The sequence below is a fragment of the Xylaria bambusicola genome (genome assembly GCF_022495145.1).
Source record: "Xylaria bambusicola strain CBS 139988 unplaced genomic scaffold F5B22scaffold_51, whole genome shotgun sequence".
In the NCBI taxonomy this organism is placed as follows: Eukaryota; Fungi; Ascomycota; class Sordariomycetes; order Xylariales; family Xylariaceae; genus Xylaria; species Xylaria bambusicola.
In genome coordinates, this window is record NW_025953604.1 from 38,499 (window position 1) to 55,096 (window position 16,598).

The 16,598-nt window shown below is 47.9% G+C and overlaps 7 protein-coding genes across 7 annotated transcripts; 2 read left to right on the forward strand and 5 right to left on the reverse strand.

Moving 5' to 3' along the window:
• Positions 1 to 405: 405 nt before the first annotated feature.
• F5B22DRAFT_659812 (transferase family-domain-containing protein) lies at positions 406 to 1,930 on the reverse strand. The gene has a single exon (XM_047980232.1). The coding sequence runs from the start codon at positions 1,882 to 1,884 to the stop codon at positions 436 to 438; it is 1,449 nt and encodes a 482-aa protein (XP_047827132.1). The 5' UTR covers positions 1,885 to 1,930; the 3' UTR covers positions 406 to 435.
• A 446-nt stretch (positions 1,931 to 2,376) lies between these two features.
• F5B22DRAFT_650214 (Aristolochene synthase in complex with 12,13 Difluorofarnesyl diphosphate) lies at positions 2,377 to 3,509 on the reverse strand (the record flags this gene model as incomplete). The annotated part of the gene is made up of 4 exons (XM_047979283.1): positions 2,377 to 2,594; positions 2,666 to 2,859; positions 2,939 to 3,212; positions 3,260 to 3,509. 4 exons carry the CDS (start codon positions 3,507 to 3,509, stop codon positions 2,377 to 2,379), a joined length of 936 nt encoding a protein of 311 aa, XP_047827133.1.
• A 1,020-nt stretch (positions 3,510 to 4,529) lies between these two features.
• Positions 4,530 to 6,500, forward strand: F5B22DRAFT_638875 (cytochrome P450; the record flags this gene model as incomplete). Its single annotated transcript, XM_047977647.1, has 5 exons — positions 4,530 to 4,786; positions 4,853 to 5,025; positions 5,089 to 5,165; positions 5,233 to 5,762; positions 5,825 to 6,500. 5 exons carry the CDS (start codon positions 4,530 to 4,532, stop codon positions 6,498 to 6,500), a joined length of 1,713 nt encoding a protein of 570 aa, XP_047827134.1.
• Positions 6,501 to 6,860: 360 nt separating this feature from the next.
• On the forward strand, positions 6,861 to 7,338 carry F5B22DRAFT_427407 (uncharacterized protein). The gene has a single exon (XM_047971721.1). It carries the CDS (start codon positions 6,950 to 6,952, stop codon positions 7,247 to 7,249), a length of 300 nt encoding a protein of 99 aa, XP_047827135.1. The 5' UTR covers positions 6,861 to 6,949; the 3' UTR covers positions 7,250 to 7,338.
• An 89-nt stretch (positions 7,339 to 7,427) lies between these two features.
• Positions 7,428 to 8,486, reverse strand: F5B22DRAFT_638876 (oxidoreductase; the record flags this gene model as incomplete). The annotated part of the gene is made up of 3 exons (XM_047977648.1): positions 7,428 to 7,863; positions 7,938 to 8,364; positions 8,426 to 8,486. The coding sequence occupies 3 exons, from the start codon at positions 8,484 to 8,486 to the stop codon at positions 7,428 to 7,430; spliced, it is 924 nt and encodes a 307-aa protein (XP_047827136.1).
• Positions 8,487 to 9,918: 1,432 nt separating this feature from the next.
• On the reverse strand, positions 9,919 to 11,567 carry F5B22DRAFT_659817 (uncharacterized protein; the record flags this gene model as incomplete). The annotated part of the gene is made up of 2 exons (XM_047980233.1): positions 11,207 to 11,567; positions 9,919 to 11,139 (listed from the first exon to the last, which is right to left on the reverse strand). Exons 1-2 carry the CDS (start codon positions 11,327 to 11,329, stop codon positions 9,919 to 9,921), a joined length of 1,344 nt encoding a protein of 447 aa, XP_047827137.1. The 5' UTR covers positions 11,330 to 11,567.
• A 2,778-nt stretch (positions 11,568 to 14,345) lies between these two features.
• Positions 14,346 to 16,511, reverse strand: F5B22DRAFT_659819 (FAD binding domain-containing protein; the record flags this gene model as incomplete). The annotated part of the gene is made up of 3 exons (XM_047980234.1): positions 14,346 to 14,861; positions 14,911 to 15,458; positions 15,580 to 16,511. 3 exons carry the CDS (start codon positions 16,509 to 16,511, stop codon positions 14,602 to 14,604), a joined length of 1,740 nt encoding a protein of 579 aa, XP_047827138.1. The 3' UTR covers positions 14,346 to 14,601.
• Positions 16,512 to 16,598: the final 87 nt, after the last annotated feature.

Sequence of the window (16,598 nt, forward strand, 5' to 3'; positions counted from 1 at the left end):
ATTGCAGTCAAAAATGTACACATAGGGCTGTTTAGGGGCTAATAGAGTAGTTAAATAATTCCTGACCCTCCTATGTATCTAAAAGGAAAGCCTTATATATATATATATATGCATACCAACCCAAAAGAGCCACACCTAGAGTGGATTTTAACTCGATATCCCGGCCTGGCCTCCCTCTACTGTCCATTGGGACCTACTGTAGAGTGTTTGGCAAAAAGCGTGACGCACACCTGGCCGAGTTCACCCTCTCATGAAAAAGGACATCCACCATAATACAAGAGAAACCAACATCGTGTTGAGACGCTTTATCTAATATGACATCTAAATCAATGATTTGAGCCCAGCAGGCCCTTTAACCACGTATATCTATCTGACAAACTTGATGAAAATAAAGCAGTTGAATACGTCCAAACACGAATCCATATTATAGAGATCTTAATGACAGACTACCTTGGCATACCGCACAAACTCGAGGTCTTTCTCAAGTAAACCCATCTCCTCCTCTTTCAGCGTAACTAATATTTCAAAGCCTCCGGATTTCTGCATGGGCAATATCACAACGCGGCGGCAGAATGCGTCAAACTCTCTTCGTGGTGGTCGAAGGTAGTCAGCGCACCCCCCGTTAGCAAATAACACGTCGCCGAAGCTTATGTCAAAGGCGCTCAGCCCGACCCAGCTGGTGAAACATGCCTCGGCTCCGGCAAACGTCGCAAACGGAAATTTTAGACTGTCACCGTAGTCTGGTAGGGCACGTGCCAGCCCAAACGCCTCTTGCATCCGTTTCGAAGTAACGGCGTCTACTGATAGACGTATAGCTGTTGCTATCTCCGCAAGCGACGTTTCAGCGCTAGTGAGCTTCCCCATTGTCATTCTAGTCGTTGTGATGAAGACAAGTGTTCCCATGTAACTTGAGGGTAGACTCTGCGAGAATCGGGCGCGGCCATCAAGTGTGAGATCCAGCAGACTTGTCTTGTCAGGTGAATACTCAGCTGAGGACGGACCTGCTGCTATCAAGCGTGCCTTCATGATGCACCTCCAGAGTTTGGCCATAAGCGCGTCATTCGCTGTATTAGGCGCGCCCTGGATGCCAACATTAGCCTCCGCACGCAATGCCTTGAAGTCCGTAGCTGGTACATAAAAGATAGTGGTTCGCATTCTTGGTGGAGGGGCTGTCAGGTCAACTTCTTCACTCTCCTCCGATGGTGCAATCAATCCGAGAAGTCTCCATGTTTCCGGTGATGCAGTTTTCAGCGTTGTTTCTGATGGCTGTTCGATATTCTCGGCTTTCCAGATCTTGTCTAGAAGCCCATAGTCGGCAGAATCTGGGTGGAAATCAAGGACCGGCCCTACATTTTGTTGAAGAGCCTTCGCGTGCTTGGCCCAGAGCTTCACAAGCAGCGTACCACTATGGCCGTCCACAATCGGGTGAAATATGCCAAAGGCAAGAAGTAGGCCGCCTTCCACAAAGTTTGCCTGTGCCAGCAAGGCACAGGCACCGTTATTATGAAGGTCTTGCTCATAGATGCCCCGGGGAAAGAGGGCCTGCCCATCTAAAGCATCCTGCTCGAAGCCCGAATCTACGAGCTCACCGTAGTCTGGCCATGTGCTAGACAAGTCATTGAAGACGACTTTAGGTATCCATTCGGGGCTTTCTTTCGCCTCCAGTAGTCCGGTAGCTCTCGAGTGGCCGTCAGGATGGGCGATAAACACCTTTCGACGCAGAATGGGCAGCTCGTCGCAAGTGCGGCGCAGACTTTCTTCAAGGATGTGGTGAACGGCGGAGGACGGGCCAGGCTTGAGCCGGAGAGCGAGGATGAAATTGGCATAGATCCGAGGCATGACATTGTCCATGGGACTGACTCTCATTTTGGGCGACTGCGCCATGTTGCAAGGCTTAACAAGTGGTTGATATTTAGTTGATTGAACAATTGCGCCCACCTATCGACCGTGAATGAAGTCTGACATCTCGTTCACACCCTGCAGTACATATACCTCTTCAGTGGTCGGTACGTACTACGAGTCTGAGCATTGGTACTGGGTACATGTACGCTACGCATCGATTTGGCCAATCACAGATGCTCGGTGTGGCGGAAATGTCCCAGTCAGGTTAGCTCCGGCAAGTGACAGCCACCCTTGTGTCGATCTCTCTACCAGGCCTCCAAGTACCCAGTACTTCCGTAGGCGGTAATGCTACTCATGTTAAAACTGACGCTCGGGTTATCCCAGAAATGAGTTAGGATTAGACGTGTAAATGTATAGTATGATCTATTGGCGAGATAAGTTTTCTCTACTAAGCTAACTACCGTTCCTAATGTAGCCATTCCAGCGCGCAGAGACGCGGGAGAGCGGCCCGGGCTCGTCGACTTCTCTCAATAGTTATTCCGGTGCCAAGTATCGCAACGTTGTTCGGCTCCAAAGTTCGTTTCCGCACATCTGCAGCTCAAGCCCGTCTAGGTATGCCTGCAGCGAAGGAGTAGGGAACTGGTTTAGTATTTCGGCAACCTCCCGCTTAAAAACCAGTTCCCATTCGCGGCAGATGCTGTACAGGATCCGCTTGGCAGCTGGGATTCGGAGGTCGGTGTCTTTGGACATGACTGCAATGGAAGATGAATTAGTAATTAGAAAATCTCGAAAGAAGAAGGCTATATTTCATGGGGTCACTCACTGCTAACGCACGTGCATAACACCCCGCCTTCGTCGTGGAGCGTCTTGGACGCGATGAACTCCTTCTCGTAGCTCCAGATGTCATTGATCACGGACAGATGCTTAGAACATGTCATATCTGCCGGTCGTGCGACGGCGAGCTCTTGGGGAGTCACTTCGAGAGCCATAGAGAACCTCATGAGCGCCCCAAGAAGACTGAGTAACAAGCGTTAGTGAGCTGAAACAAGGCATTTTGTCCTTCCAAGGTTCCCAAACCCAAACGAGATATACTTACGCCTTCCCCACGTCCCTTTCCCTATACTGAAGATATTCATCCAGATTCATAGGCTTCAGACGAGTAGGATCCGTTTGAGCTCGCATGAAAACAAAGACAGGCTCAAGTACGTCATTCGCCATCTTCAAGTCATGTGCACGCATGCTCTCCCAGAGGTCGTAGAAAATGTACTCCGCCGCGATAGTGCGATCAGGTAGGACATCTCCCCGAGCGATATCCATAAGTCGTTTGTTGTACGCCTCTCCATCCTCTAAGGACATATGTTCCAAGAGATCTAATACATAGTTAGGAGATGTCTCAAGATTGTTTAGGAAGACTCACCGTCAACTAAGAAGAGAATGGTCAACAACCGACAGGCAAAGTGAATTCTGTCGTCAAGCGCTTTCGGAAAATACAGGCATGTCACCCGAGAAAACCCAGCAGCAATGAACTTTTGTCTGGCTTCCTTCCCCGGGAAAGGCCAATGCTTGAGAAAGTAGCCGTCTACTTCTTCAATCACTTCCTTTGCGCGAGGATGGATTTGGGCCGCCTGAAGGTAGGTCGGCGGCTCCGTGTCAATCTTGGCGATCATGATGTCAGAGGTACTTGTGTGCTTGTGTCAACCAACTATGCGTACAAGGCTGGGGTAACAGTTCTCAAATTATACCACGAGAAGTCAACAATGTATAGAACTGAATGTTGGATTACGATCGTAGCAGAATGAGTGCTTGATTCGTTATTTATATCGTAGCTATCAGGCTTCGGTCTTCATCTAGCTTTCATGTACAGCCGTTCCCAACGACTCAACCTATCCCATCTCCAGCATTACGATCAGACAGACTCATCTCTCGGCATTAGCAGTATACTACGAATCAACTGAGATGGCCAGCTAAACCAAATTGTTACGCTTGCTGTTTTAGGCTATCACCGGTAGGGTGTACTCTTTCTGTATATATGTACTGCATCCCTAGTTTTTATACGGAAATCGCCCGATTCTTCGGAAGCCGAAATTCGGGCCCCTCTCATACGTTCTCATCTAGTTCAGGTTCTTTATGGAGCGATGAAATGGGTGAATTTGTCGGTATGCATTCACGGATACCCACAATACAAACTTATTAGACTATCATGGGCGAATAAGCTTCAATATTCGCTTTCATAACCTCGTATCTTCATGTGTTATAGGTACTGCACAAGGTATCGGGTTCTAGGGTACACCCGGATCCGAGACCAATTCCGTTGACCTGGCGGGATCTAAGCTTTGGCCGCTTTACCGGAGTGTCCACTCCAACTATAGTCAGCACAAGTGCGTTTTCTCTGCAAATTTCAGATCTGCAACTGGATCGCACGCCGAGATGACACTGTTCTCATAGGTTGATCAATCAGCCCCTATCTCAGTGCCATTTCTGGAAATGCGGATTAGGTTAACGAACATAAGCATTTTGCATGCAGCCCACACGATACAGCTATATGCGGCCAATATGGTGTCCTAGTACGCAGGCTGCTCCTAAATATATAAGTTAAGGTAGTAAATGGGTCCTATTTAACTAGAAATGAATATCCTTTCGTGAAGGCAATTGCGGTCAAAACCATGACAACTGCAATCAAGTCCACCATGGCAGCCCAACACTTCAACGCGAACGCCGCCACGCTGTGGGTTGAAGTAGCGAAGCAGAATTGGAAGTTCTATGTAGGCATTGGAATGCTATTAATTCCAGTTCTCACATACACCATCACAACCTTTATATCATGGATAGGCATGGTAAATAAACGCCATGGTCGTGAACCGCCTCTCAATCCTTATTGGCTGCCTTTGCTAGGAAACTGGGGGTCATTTTTACTCGCGAGAAAATCCTTCGTCAATAAGCTGTAGTAAGTTTGACTGAAAAAGCAATGAGAGGCATCGCCAAATACAACCAAGCTAACACCGCCGCGCAGTCGTCGGGTTGGCGATACCCCTGCTACTATCAAACTCGGCCCAGAAAAGGCCTACCTTCTTACAAATCCTGAAACATATGGGCCTATTCTCAGAGACACGAAGTCATGCACAAATAAATCTTTCGCTGTGATAATTATGGAGCAGATGTTCGGGATGCCAAAGAGCGCCATGCGTTAGTAGGCCCCAGTTGCAGCTCATTTCTGAAAACAGAATACCTGACAATGACATCTTTTAGACATATATCGCAACGACAAGAGTGGCGTCGGTGCGATTCCTTTCCCTGGAAGCACGGTGCCGGCCCACCTCCGAGTAGTAAGTGATTCTTGGAGTCAATTTCGGTGAAATAATGTTTGGAATGGCGAAAACTAACGCCTGAAAGTGGCACCACCACTACAGGACGGCATCGCGATACCTTCAGGGTGACAGTCTACGAAATTTAAGTTCCAAAGTCGTAGAGCATCTCTCAGAGGAACTGGCTACTGTCGACCCTAACGACCCCGTAGACTCTGGCGAGTGGGTTGATATACCAGATTTCTTCACCTGGTGGACACACCGTTACTTCGCGGCCACTATCACGGCTCTCTGTGGCCCTCATCTAATCGCGTTGAACCCGGGCTTCGTCGAGGACTTTTGGGAGTACTTGGCGTCATGGCCAGATATTTCCAAGTTTTTTCCGCGTCTACTTGCCCCCAAAGCATATGGAGCCCGTCAGCGTATACTCGATGGTATCAAACGATGGCATAGTTTTGCGCGAGGACACTCAGATTACCGACAAAACGGGTCTGACGCCCCCTCATGGGACGAGTATTGGGGAAGCGTGTGGTTCAAAGTGCGGCAGAGATGGGGCCAAGACACGGGTGGCATGAACGACGATGCTTTAGCAAGCGAAGATCTATTTGTTCTGACGGCGTAAGAGTCTATCATACCACTGGATGTCGCATTGAACGATGCAGCTAACCCTACAACAACAGTGCTACTGCAAACGCATTACCAATGGCATTTTGGAACTTGATTGAAGTATATAATGACCCAGCTCTTCTTGCACGTGTGCAAGCCGAATTATCCAATGCCATAACGCCCCCCAATTCCAATGAAGAGAAACTCCCATATCGCTTTGACATCAACGCCATCACGTCATCTCCTCTTCTCCAGTCAGTCTATGCGGAAGTTCTCCGAATGCGTGTATCTCTGTTCCACAATCGCTCCCCGACCCAAGGCGACTACTCGCTCGGAGAATACAAGTTCAAGCAAGGCGGTCTAGTGTGCGTGTCTACCAACATTGCTTCAAATCACACATACGCCTGGCGCGATCGTATCGACGGTGGCCGACACCCTCTTGATCAATTCTGGGCAGAGAGGTTCCTAATTCCAAATCCCAAAGACAACACGATGAAGTTCTCGACTGATGGACTTGACGGTGCTTGGATCCCTTACGGGGGCGGTGCCCTCATGTGCCCCGGCCGACACTTGGCCAAGCAGGAGATGATGAGCGGCGTTGCTATCTTTGATGCATACTTTGAGATGAAATTATTGAAAGGCGTACCACGTGTGGACGATCGGTTTTTCGGCCTAGGTGCTCAGCCACCCGGAGAGCCAGTCCCCGTCCGGATGCGGCGTAAGATCGGCATCCCGCCGAAAGCCACCTAAGGAGTGTGGATTAGTATTTTCAACTCATTCATGATCAGCCACATAGAGCCGAGAAGGAGTTCAAACGACCATATAAATCTTGGCAACCATAGCAGTTTATGACATATAGCTTCAATCAGGCTCTAGCATTAGCCCCTGTTATTCACATTACCACGTAATCATAATTAGTGAATCTATCTGCTAGATCCTGACCTGGTAACTTTTTACTGGTAGTATTGAAGTGGTGGTGCTGAGTGACGAGTTAATTATTCAGCAGGGTCGTTTAGAAGTCTCCCGTTTCCGGAATTATTTTGTACAATAAACATTGTCAATGGCAATGGCTTTTTAAGTTCGCGCGCATTACTCTCGGCATGTTTTGTCAACAAATTCATTACGTTCCCATTTCGATGATCAACAGGTTCCCCAGTAAATGAAGTTATACAGAGAATACCTATTGAAGAGTAGACTCGATGTATCTCTCGAGGTGTGTATGCCTTCAGCTAACAACCACTCTCATCCATTTCAGTCTTGTGTCAGTAAATTTGTATTCCTTGTGCTGCGTGAGCGAGACAACTTTACTACCAAAAATTCGACTAGCGTTGACCAATGATCTCTCACCAGCTGCGTCGTGCATCTCAACGCGGTTCAGTAGAAGTTCAGGGTTCGCTAATAAAAGATTGAGATTAGGCTTGAATTTGCAATACCTAAAGCCGCCAGTCTTGCACCTTGTCCGGGAGAAGGGTCTATTCATTCCTTGGCCAACCTTTTGAAGGAATCCTACAATGATACTATTGATACTTCTGGTTTCTAGCTATATTGCTGGTTGGTTATTATACTCTATTAAAAGCAAGTTATTAAGACGCAGGGGAATATTGGGGATGTTCGTAGCGTGACCGCTGGGTCTCTCTTCTACAGAACCCTGTGAAGGTATTGCGATAGTTCAGCAAATCAATCAAGCCACTGCTTCAACTCAGATTGAGTCCAGTCCCACAACCTCCACGCCAAATCCTCATCCTGAGTGTATTTAGTGGTGATTTTGGAAAGTATACCAACAGGTTCATAGAAGGCGCCCTGCTTGATCTCGTTTCTAGGACCAACCGCGCACCAAAGCTGGCTTGCAGGTGCCTCCTTCGGTGAATAGATTCTACCTTGTGTAATCTTCGCCGAAAGCCAAATGGTAGATCGATGAAAAGCATTCTGTTTTGATACCAATTCTGTACTGACTATCCCCGGTGTCACGCTGACAGAGATGATGTTCGGGTGTCGGCGAGCTAATTCCTGGGCATACAGCACTGCAGCCAATTTGCTTTGGCCATAGCGCATCATACCCCCAAGGACCCTGAAGTTCTGAACAGTCTTCAGATCATCGAAACGGATACCACCCCTAGGGTATAAGAGTTAGTTGCTGTCGGTTGGGTGTTCCATAAAAGAAGAGGGTTAAAGCTGATAACAACTTACGATGGCGCTCCCCTAAAGCCTGTACTCGTCAGCTGAACTATTCGCACATCACTGCCGGGGAGCTCAGCTGTCTTATCCATCAGCGGGAGAAATTTCTGTATAAGTAACGCATGACTCAGAAAATTAGTGCCGAATTGGACCTCGTAGCCGTCGGCCGTCAACCCTGGTGGCTGGTTCATAACGCCAGCGTTGGCCATCAGCAGATCAAGCCGATGTTGTTCCGAGAGGATCTTGTCGGCAGCTGCTTTAACGGATGCCAGTTTAGTCAGGTCGCACTCCACAAATGTCAACGGTGTCGTGCAGCCCGCATCATGGGTCTCCTTGATGATGGCCGAGCCCTTCTTAGTGTTTCGTCCCGTGAAGTAGATGTGGCTGGCATTGTTCAGTGCCAAACGCAAGACACATTGCGCACCAAGTCCGGATGTCCCTATTTGATCCTTTTCAGAAACCCCCACACACGTATGTTCCTCACTACCATATTGACTAACCTCCTGTAATGAGTATTACTTTACCTTGGAGGCCGCCGGTATCTTTGTCTTGGTCAAACATGCTTGTCAGCTGGTGTTGAGTCGAGGAGGTGAACGCTAGGTAAATGTTAGGTATGTGTGTGTTATCTTATTTGATCGAGCTGCTGCTAACGGGGCCGCGGCGTATCGTCAAGTCAACGCCACGAAAGAAAAGAAAGCAAAATATGTGTAGTAATGAACTTGTTGAGGACTATGAAAATTGAGCGAGTGGCGTGTTTTGTTGTTATATGCGCCTAACCTCCTGCACCAGCTCTAAGTGTGCAGATGCTCGTCTTGGCCCGGGCCAGTGCGTGCCTATCAGACCAACATTTTCAGCATGAAAAGCTGACTCGGTGGTAAAGCTAGCCGAGAAGAGGCACTGAGGTATATCGGATGAATGGATTGCCGCGTAAGCAGGCTGCGTCTCCTGTCAGCCAATACACCCATCCCATTTTCAATATATAATTTTAACTCCCGATTGGGTCTTCGATCACCGAGGGCCATGTTCACACTTCTGGATCAACAGAAATGAAGTCGGTACACATAGCAGGTATCTCATATGTGGTCAATTTATTACATATAAGTATTGCTTAAAGGATTTCCCGTGATAATCATTGTGCATGGTTCTGTATACCAACAAGTATACATAATCTATATGATTACCTTTATGAATACCACTTTTCATCTAGTCGTGGGACTTAATATCGTTGGGAAACTGTTAAGTGAAACAACAACTATTACATATATATCAGGTCCAAGTCTCACGATACTGGCGTTAGCTAGCACTATTCATCCATTCCCTATACCAGCTCTCATCAGTGATGTTGGCGGCAGTGTAAGGCTACCATCTAACGTAGACCGAACCCCTGTAGTATGCCATGTAGCAGGGTTGGCTGTACCTGCGCATCGGTTATCTGCCCGATGCCTAACCCGTAGATCGAAGGATAGGATCCGGTTGGGCAGTCCTATAGGTTGAAACTAGGAACCTTTGGCAGTGAAGTACCTGCGCAGCTCCCCACGAAATAAGGATTAACGCTTCACCTTAGAGTCTAGTACAGAAGTTGCTTATCTCAGTGCTCTTCTTATGTATAAATGGTGCGATTTTTGCAGTATACGAAACCATGTGAACCCCTTATTGCAGCCCACCATGATAGTTTGCCCGGATATTACTGGTTCCGTCAAACATTGAACCAGAGCTTATTGCAAACAGGGCTAGACAGCGATAGTGGGCAGCTAGGAAATTCGGACCAGTGAAGCCATGTCGGAGCTAGGTCCGGCATTGGTTGCTAACAGAAGATGCCTCGGGTTAAAGTACGATACAATCTCTTGCAGTTGGCTCTCTTGGTGGTGTACGTAGTACCATGCGACTCCAGAGATGGGAACATTCCAGGCCGCTAGCTCATGTATGGCGGCTACAATCATGTGCTCAATTATGACTATGTATTAGGCTTCAATGATCCGCGTAGGATTGCAAGCTACATGGTGGAGCTATGCACCCACACCGGATCCAGCTTCTCCAGCAAAGTTGATATCCGATTTTGGGTAGAATCTGCCTTTCGACGCACGACTTCGCCGCCAATAGCCTGTAACAGGTCTTTGAATCTGACCATGAAAGAATCTAGGCCGCGTAGTTGCATGATCAACATGGTTCGTACTAGAGCACTCCATTCTTGCGGCGAATCTATCTCAAAATTGCCGACCAACACTAGCCATGCAGCATCTCTATAGGCCATGCCGGTATTGTTGGCGTCACCCTCCATTGTCTGTAGATATGCCGAAACAACGTTATCGCACATGGCTATTAGCCTGTCGGTCAAGAAGGTAAGGATTGTCATATGCTCTGGTTTCGCCTGGCATAGAGAACAAGTCAACAACGCCTCGCTGCAGCGAAGCGCCTCTTTATGCCTCGACAGCCAAGGACCTAATTCCTTTATATTTGTGCCGAGAGACTCAGAGTCCAGTTCTTCTAACAGAAATACCACTCTTTGAAGACATTGGCAGGGCTCGCGAGTCTGAGAATGTAACCAATCCCGCTCATCTTGGCCATGCTGAACCGCGACCATTTGAAGAGGCATGGACAACGGACTTGTTTGTAGATCTGGCATGGTTGACTCTGAGATTGGGTTTCTAGTCGTAGGCGTTATTGGCATTTCGTCATAGCCATGAACACCTGGCTCCCAGCCTCCAAATGTTTGTATCGATAGCGGCAGCACAGTTTCCTCCCAGGGTGTTTTGGCAGTTGCGAAGTGGCTTTCTTTTGCGGGATCTGGCCATGAGAAAAACCATGCGTCACTGCTCTGGTATGGTTCTATCCCGCTTGTTTGCGTCGTAGACATGCCTTGCATTTGTAAGTAATCCTGTGACTCAAATGGCATCATATCGACTCCTAGGGAATTTGTGTTCCCCTGACCGCTTCCCGGTCTGGGTGGCGCCCAGTGAAGCTCGGAGCTTTGTGCACTAGAAGTGGAGGTAAGAGGCTCTTGGCGAGGGGATGCTGTTTTAACCTCATTTTTAGGTGTTGACGCGGAAGAGACCAGTGAAGGAGTGGCTGATGGACGGCGAGAATTACCTTTGGATGCAGACTCCTTACTCTTCCGAGCGCGTGCTGATCCTCTAGTAGCATTCTGAGCATAGATACATTCTTGCGAGAGGGTTTGGCAACGGAAGCAGCCAGTCTTCTGTCCGGAGCATCGTAACTATTATGATATATCAGTACGAGTTGCCAACGTAAGTCAAAATCAAATGAGACTTCTTATTACTGACCTTCTTAACACGGCAGCTATTACAGGCCTGTTGTACAATTGGCCTCGCTGTTTCAGGATCAAATGCCTGCCGCTGATGGGTTTCACCTTGGTCCTTGGAGTTTAGGCGCCACGTTTGCAACATGTTTAGCGCGTAAATCACTTTGACAGGGTTGTCGTAAGGCTTATCTTGGGTTTAGTATTGTGAGCTGTTGTCAAGCAGTAGGGGCAGCGGAAAAATAGAATGGAGAGAAAACACTCGTTGTACAGAATTGGGAAGACGATCGTGGGACATTTAAGCTAACCTAGCGAGACAGGGAGAGCATCGTGGGCTGTTTGGCCCTCAACTACTGCAAACGGTTTCGGCGACCAACATCTAGCTGCAGATACTAAGCATGCGCATACCACCAGTGTTCTGGCCACCTTCGATATAGGCGAGGCCGATGCCAATATAAAATCCCCCCCACAGAGGCTTGTGTAATACTCGAACTAACAAATTATCAGACGCTATTGGATGGATACTGGGATTACCGACTAAGCTTTTCACTTTATTTAAGGCTGAGGAACCCGGGTAATTCACTCCTCCAACTATGCTGTCACTGACGTACTAGCAAAGAGCAGTAGTAACTATGAGGCATCAAGTGGATTATGGTCCAAGGTAGCCATTGGTGTGGTAACGCTCTATGCCATCTTGGTTCTACGTAGATCACTACTGACATCTCGCAGGATGGTCTTATGACCAGGGTACTAAACCCCGGGGTTACGGAATAACCAACCCAGTAGACACTAAGAGCCCCTCCTAGTGTCAACCGCAGCTTATTCTTCAACGGATCGGGCCGTCCGTATGATGCAAGAAAGCTTAACTAGCCTGATGATAGTCACTATGCTATCTTGATTACATATACACAATATCAAGTTCGTTGATTTATGAACAGGAAAGGCTTTGAGTTGCCGGGCTTAGTTAGATGGAATCAGTTAGCTTCACCTACATACACAAATCCTAAATGGGTAATATTGTACCTTGTCCGTGCTTGAAAGCATTGCACTGTCTATTAGGTTCACTCATTTGGTTGCATTTACATTACCATATCAGCCAGCCACAAGTCTCCCACTACCCGCACTATGCCACCTCAGTAAGCGGGTACGTAAACAAAATATGTGCACTCTTTGCTATTCAACTTGATCAGCGCCTCTGCAACTTCGTTCGATTTGATGGTCTCGGGGCAGAGAACCAAAAGCTATGCATCATAATCTGACACAAACCGGATATGCTCGAAACAGCTTCATCATCTGCGAAACGTTCTGGGAGTTAATGTTCTTGGAAACATACCAAGTAACAGTTGCCTAGTCCCGCTAAGTAGAAAAGGGCCAGGGACAAATTCTAACGATGCCCTAGACTAGGAAGCCATTAGCACAGGTGAACCGTGCAGGTTAGTACGTAACTATCTGTACGAAGTATGTATTGTAGGCTCCTCTTTCTGATGTAGATAGCAGTTCAGCTTTGAGTCAAATAGTATTTGCCACTCAACAATATAGATCTACCAACAACTCCTAATATATGGCCAATCAAAACACCATGAAAATCCAAAACAACACGGAAACAAGGAGCGGAAACCCCGGGTCTGTACCCGAGTACATACTATTGAGGCGAACGGTGGGAAGTTGGATAAGGCTAGCCGCAGAAGAGCGCACCGCTAACTCCCGGACAGAGAATGTGCATCCGGGTGGAATGAGATGCAGATGCATGCAAATCAGATTTCAAGCCCACGGACAACGATACGGTATTACTGGTCACGCAAACCGCAGTGTCACAGATCCCAGTGACCTGGCTGTTGGGATGTACGAAGTCGCTGCCGCAAATCTTGATTGGGTAAATCTGTCCTGTACAACATTAACCACATTGTAACCACAGATTGTTACCGAAATGACATGCAGGGTGGCAAATTGGCTTCCTGTAGCCACACAATCAGCTTTCACAGCCACGATCAATGTAATGGACGTCATGTACGCAGCCGTTCTCGACGTCGGAGATATTCTGCGCTGAAACAAAGCCCTGATTGTCGCGCTCGTGCTTAAAGGTCATATGGCACCATGCTTTAGCATGGATGCAAATTAGCCGCCGATGTTCTTCTCCATACAGTGCTAAAATATATTTGCTCATCACACACCATGCCTACCTACTAGGAGTTACTAGAGCTATCCGTCTTTTTAGTTACGGCAGAAGAGGTGAGATAGCTTACAGTTACGATCAGTAGTTTGTCTCTCGAAAATTGGGCGAGGTGCACCCCTAAACTACCTACCCCCACCCTCCAGTACCGAGTCGTAAAACGGTGTGGCAATGCCGAAGACGCTCTTACTTATAACAGCTAAGAGTATTGGTGTTACATGGTTGATGCCGTAACTCGGCATCTTACACCTGCAAGTGCCGCGCTGACGAGTATAGTTGTGAAGGGACCCCTAGGTCTTTACACCTTGCATAGCTCACTGCAGGAACTAACAGAGGTGCCATGCTTTCTGAACTAGGAGCTTCTGATTCTAATACTACAAAGCAACCAACAACTTTTTTGACTGGGCGATAGGACCTCCGAAAGTCAAAGGGCAGAAAGGGCAATATTCAATCGGTTGAAGAAGTGTTATTGATCCACTTTCATCAGATCATGATCCCGAAAGGTTCAATAATAACAACTCAGACCCTCATGACAAGTTCTATCGCAGTAAACTATACATTCCCAGGGGGCTTCAATGTAAGCTAGAATAAAAAGCAAGGATTCAGTAGAAGTATTGATACCAGTATTGACGAAGGGTATTATCACCGCATAACCACCGAATAACGAGGCGACAACCAGAGCGCAACAAAATTATAGCTAAGGTATAATTATGGTTTAACTAGCTGAGAAGTACTCAGCTAACATTGACGGCCCCAAAGTAGGTGTATATGATGTGCAACAAGGATGGGACAAGCGGCCCCGCCTATTTTGATCGACGACATGGTCTGCATTATAGGGGAGTTACTAGGCAACGATGAGCGGCACAGCTCGTGTCGGGTTTTCTACTTCTGGATGTGGAGGGACTGGATCTGGGTTAGTCTGACCCCGAATGAATGGTCTGAACTACCGCGTTTGCGAGTGGGACACTAGTAGCTGTGGTATCATCGTCCATGGTACGCGTGGGGTGAAGAGGGTATGATCATGGGAATAGCCTCTTTTCTCGCCGATATCGGCATACGTGAGCTAATACCGTTGGGTAGGGAGGTATCATGTAGAGGTGCTTTTTCTCGGATGAATGAGGATAATTGTTACCCTCCCATGACGACAACTCATGATCATGTAATGATGGTAAAATCGTATCCAGATTAAAGTATCGATGATGAATGAGACGAGCGCAATGGTAAAGGCTCAGACGAAGCTTCATTTCTATTCATTGCGTACACTCTCGTAGAGGATCATATAGTATACCCCTGAACAGGGACTCTAACTCACGAGTTACATCAGTATCTACGGATATCAGAGCGAATATCCAACCATCAGGCCGTATGACAACGATACCTCCACGATCTAGATTGACGCCATACCGCTGGTAGCCTGTCTGTGTTTCAATGTCAAAGTAGGCACGTCCAAGTGAGCCATATACCGAAGGGACTTTTGTTGGAAGGATGGTCAAGTTAGTAATAGAGCGATCTGTTCCCAATTTAGCATTACACAACAGCAAGTATTAATTAGTACTTACTTATGATATACTCATTAAGGAGTTTTGATTGCTTGATCGTCTGAAGACTGGCCATTGGCAAGCCTTGTAAGCCCCCCGCAACAAAAAAGACCACATAGAAAGATCCTACATTCGGGGTCTCTCGGATCAGGCGCGTACGCTCGAAAGTACCGGGTTTCAGGAGAGGGATATCTGGTGCTCTCATTCCAGGCTTAAGCTGCCCGGATGACTGAGTAGAACTAACAAGTGGATTATCTATCGTGGGCTCGTAGGCGATGCTTAACCCGCTGCTGAAGGTTCCAGCCTCTTCCATGATCTGTCCAAGGACTTCGTTGACATCAGCTGTAGGTTCTCCTTGCCAAGTCTCAGGTAACCGATTAGTCATAAGACGGCTTATATCCGCATCATAGCGGATAAGCTTTAGGACGTTTGGTCGCCTCTCCATCTCATAGGTATCTAGTAGCATAGGGAGTGCCAGGCCCCTAAGAACCATCGAGAGCTTCCAAGATAGGTTTACCGTATCGTGAATACCCGTATTTAGTCCCTGCGCCGCACCTGAGGAATGAGTACTTTTTACACGTTGGTGTCAGTGATACCAGATAGAGATAGATTTCAGCGTATGTTTCGGGAGCATATAGGGTCAATGAGGCTTAGAATCTGAGGCGGAACAAATGACTGCAGAAGACTAACTGGCATGCGTCGCCGACGAGGAACACTCGATTATTGACGGAGAAGTTTCTCGCAACCCGTTGACCCACAGTATATATGGTCCACCACTCGACCTGTTCGAACTCAAGACTAAACGGCTTGACCGCCGCGATGGCTTCTGTGATAGCAGCTTGCTCGTCGAACTCGGCATACGCATTAGCGCGGTCGTCAGTGAAGGCGTAGCCAATTCGAGTCGCGCCGCGATCTAAACCAACCCATAGCACGTTACCATGAGTTAGAGACTCGATTGAGCAGTACGTACGGGGTTTAGGCAAGTCTGTCCTGACGTAACCGTCCACCCGAACCCATTTATCTTCGCTCGTCGTGCCTTCGAAGGGAATGGATAGCAAACGTCGGACTGAAGAGCGACCACCATCGGCTCCGATGAGTCGTTTGCATTTAATAGTCCCAAGAACACGCTTCTCGGCGTCTTGGACTGTGGCGGTGATAGAATGGCAGCTTGACGAGGCCGCGTTGTCAATGTCAACTCCGACGAGCTCGACAGGTGCTTCTACCTCGATGCCGTGCCTTTTCAGCGCCTTTCTGTATATCTCCTCCTGGTATTTCTGCCTCAACACGAGGGGAAAGTCGAAGGCAGTGTCCTTCATTTGGTTCATGAAGCTCCAGCCCCTTCCATTTACCTCTTCGCCTCGCGAATTATAGGCAGCTGTCTCCCGGCATGCGAAGGCCTCTTGCAGTAGCTCGTCTGCCAAGTCCAGCTGATCCAGCATCTCGCTGGTTCGTGGGAAAAGAGTGATGGCGCGACCGTATGCATCCTGGACGGGTCTTGGGCTTTTCTCGACAATGCGCACGGAGACGCCGCCCCCGAATCGGGCCAGTTGGTAGGCTGTGATTAGACCTACTGGGCCTGCACCGACTATCAAGACGTCGACAAGGCTTTCGTTCTGGGCCATGCGTGCTTCTCCGAATATAGACGCTCACCAATAGACATGAGTTTGAAAATTGGCGGTGGCGATTTCATGTCTTCAGTACACAAGGCC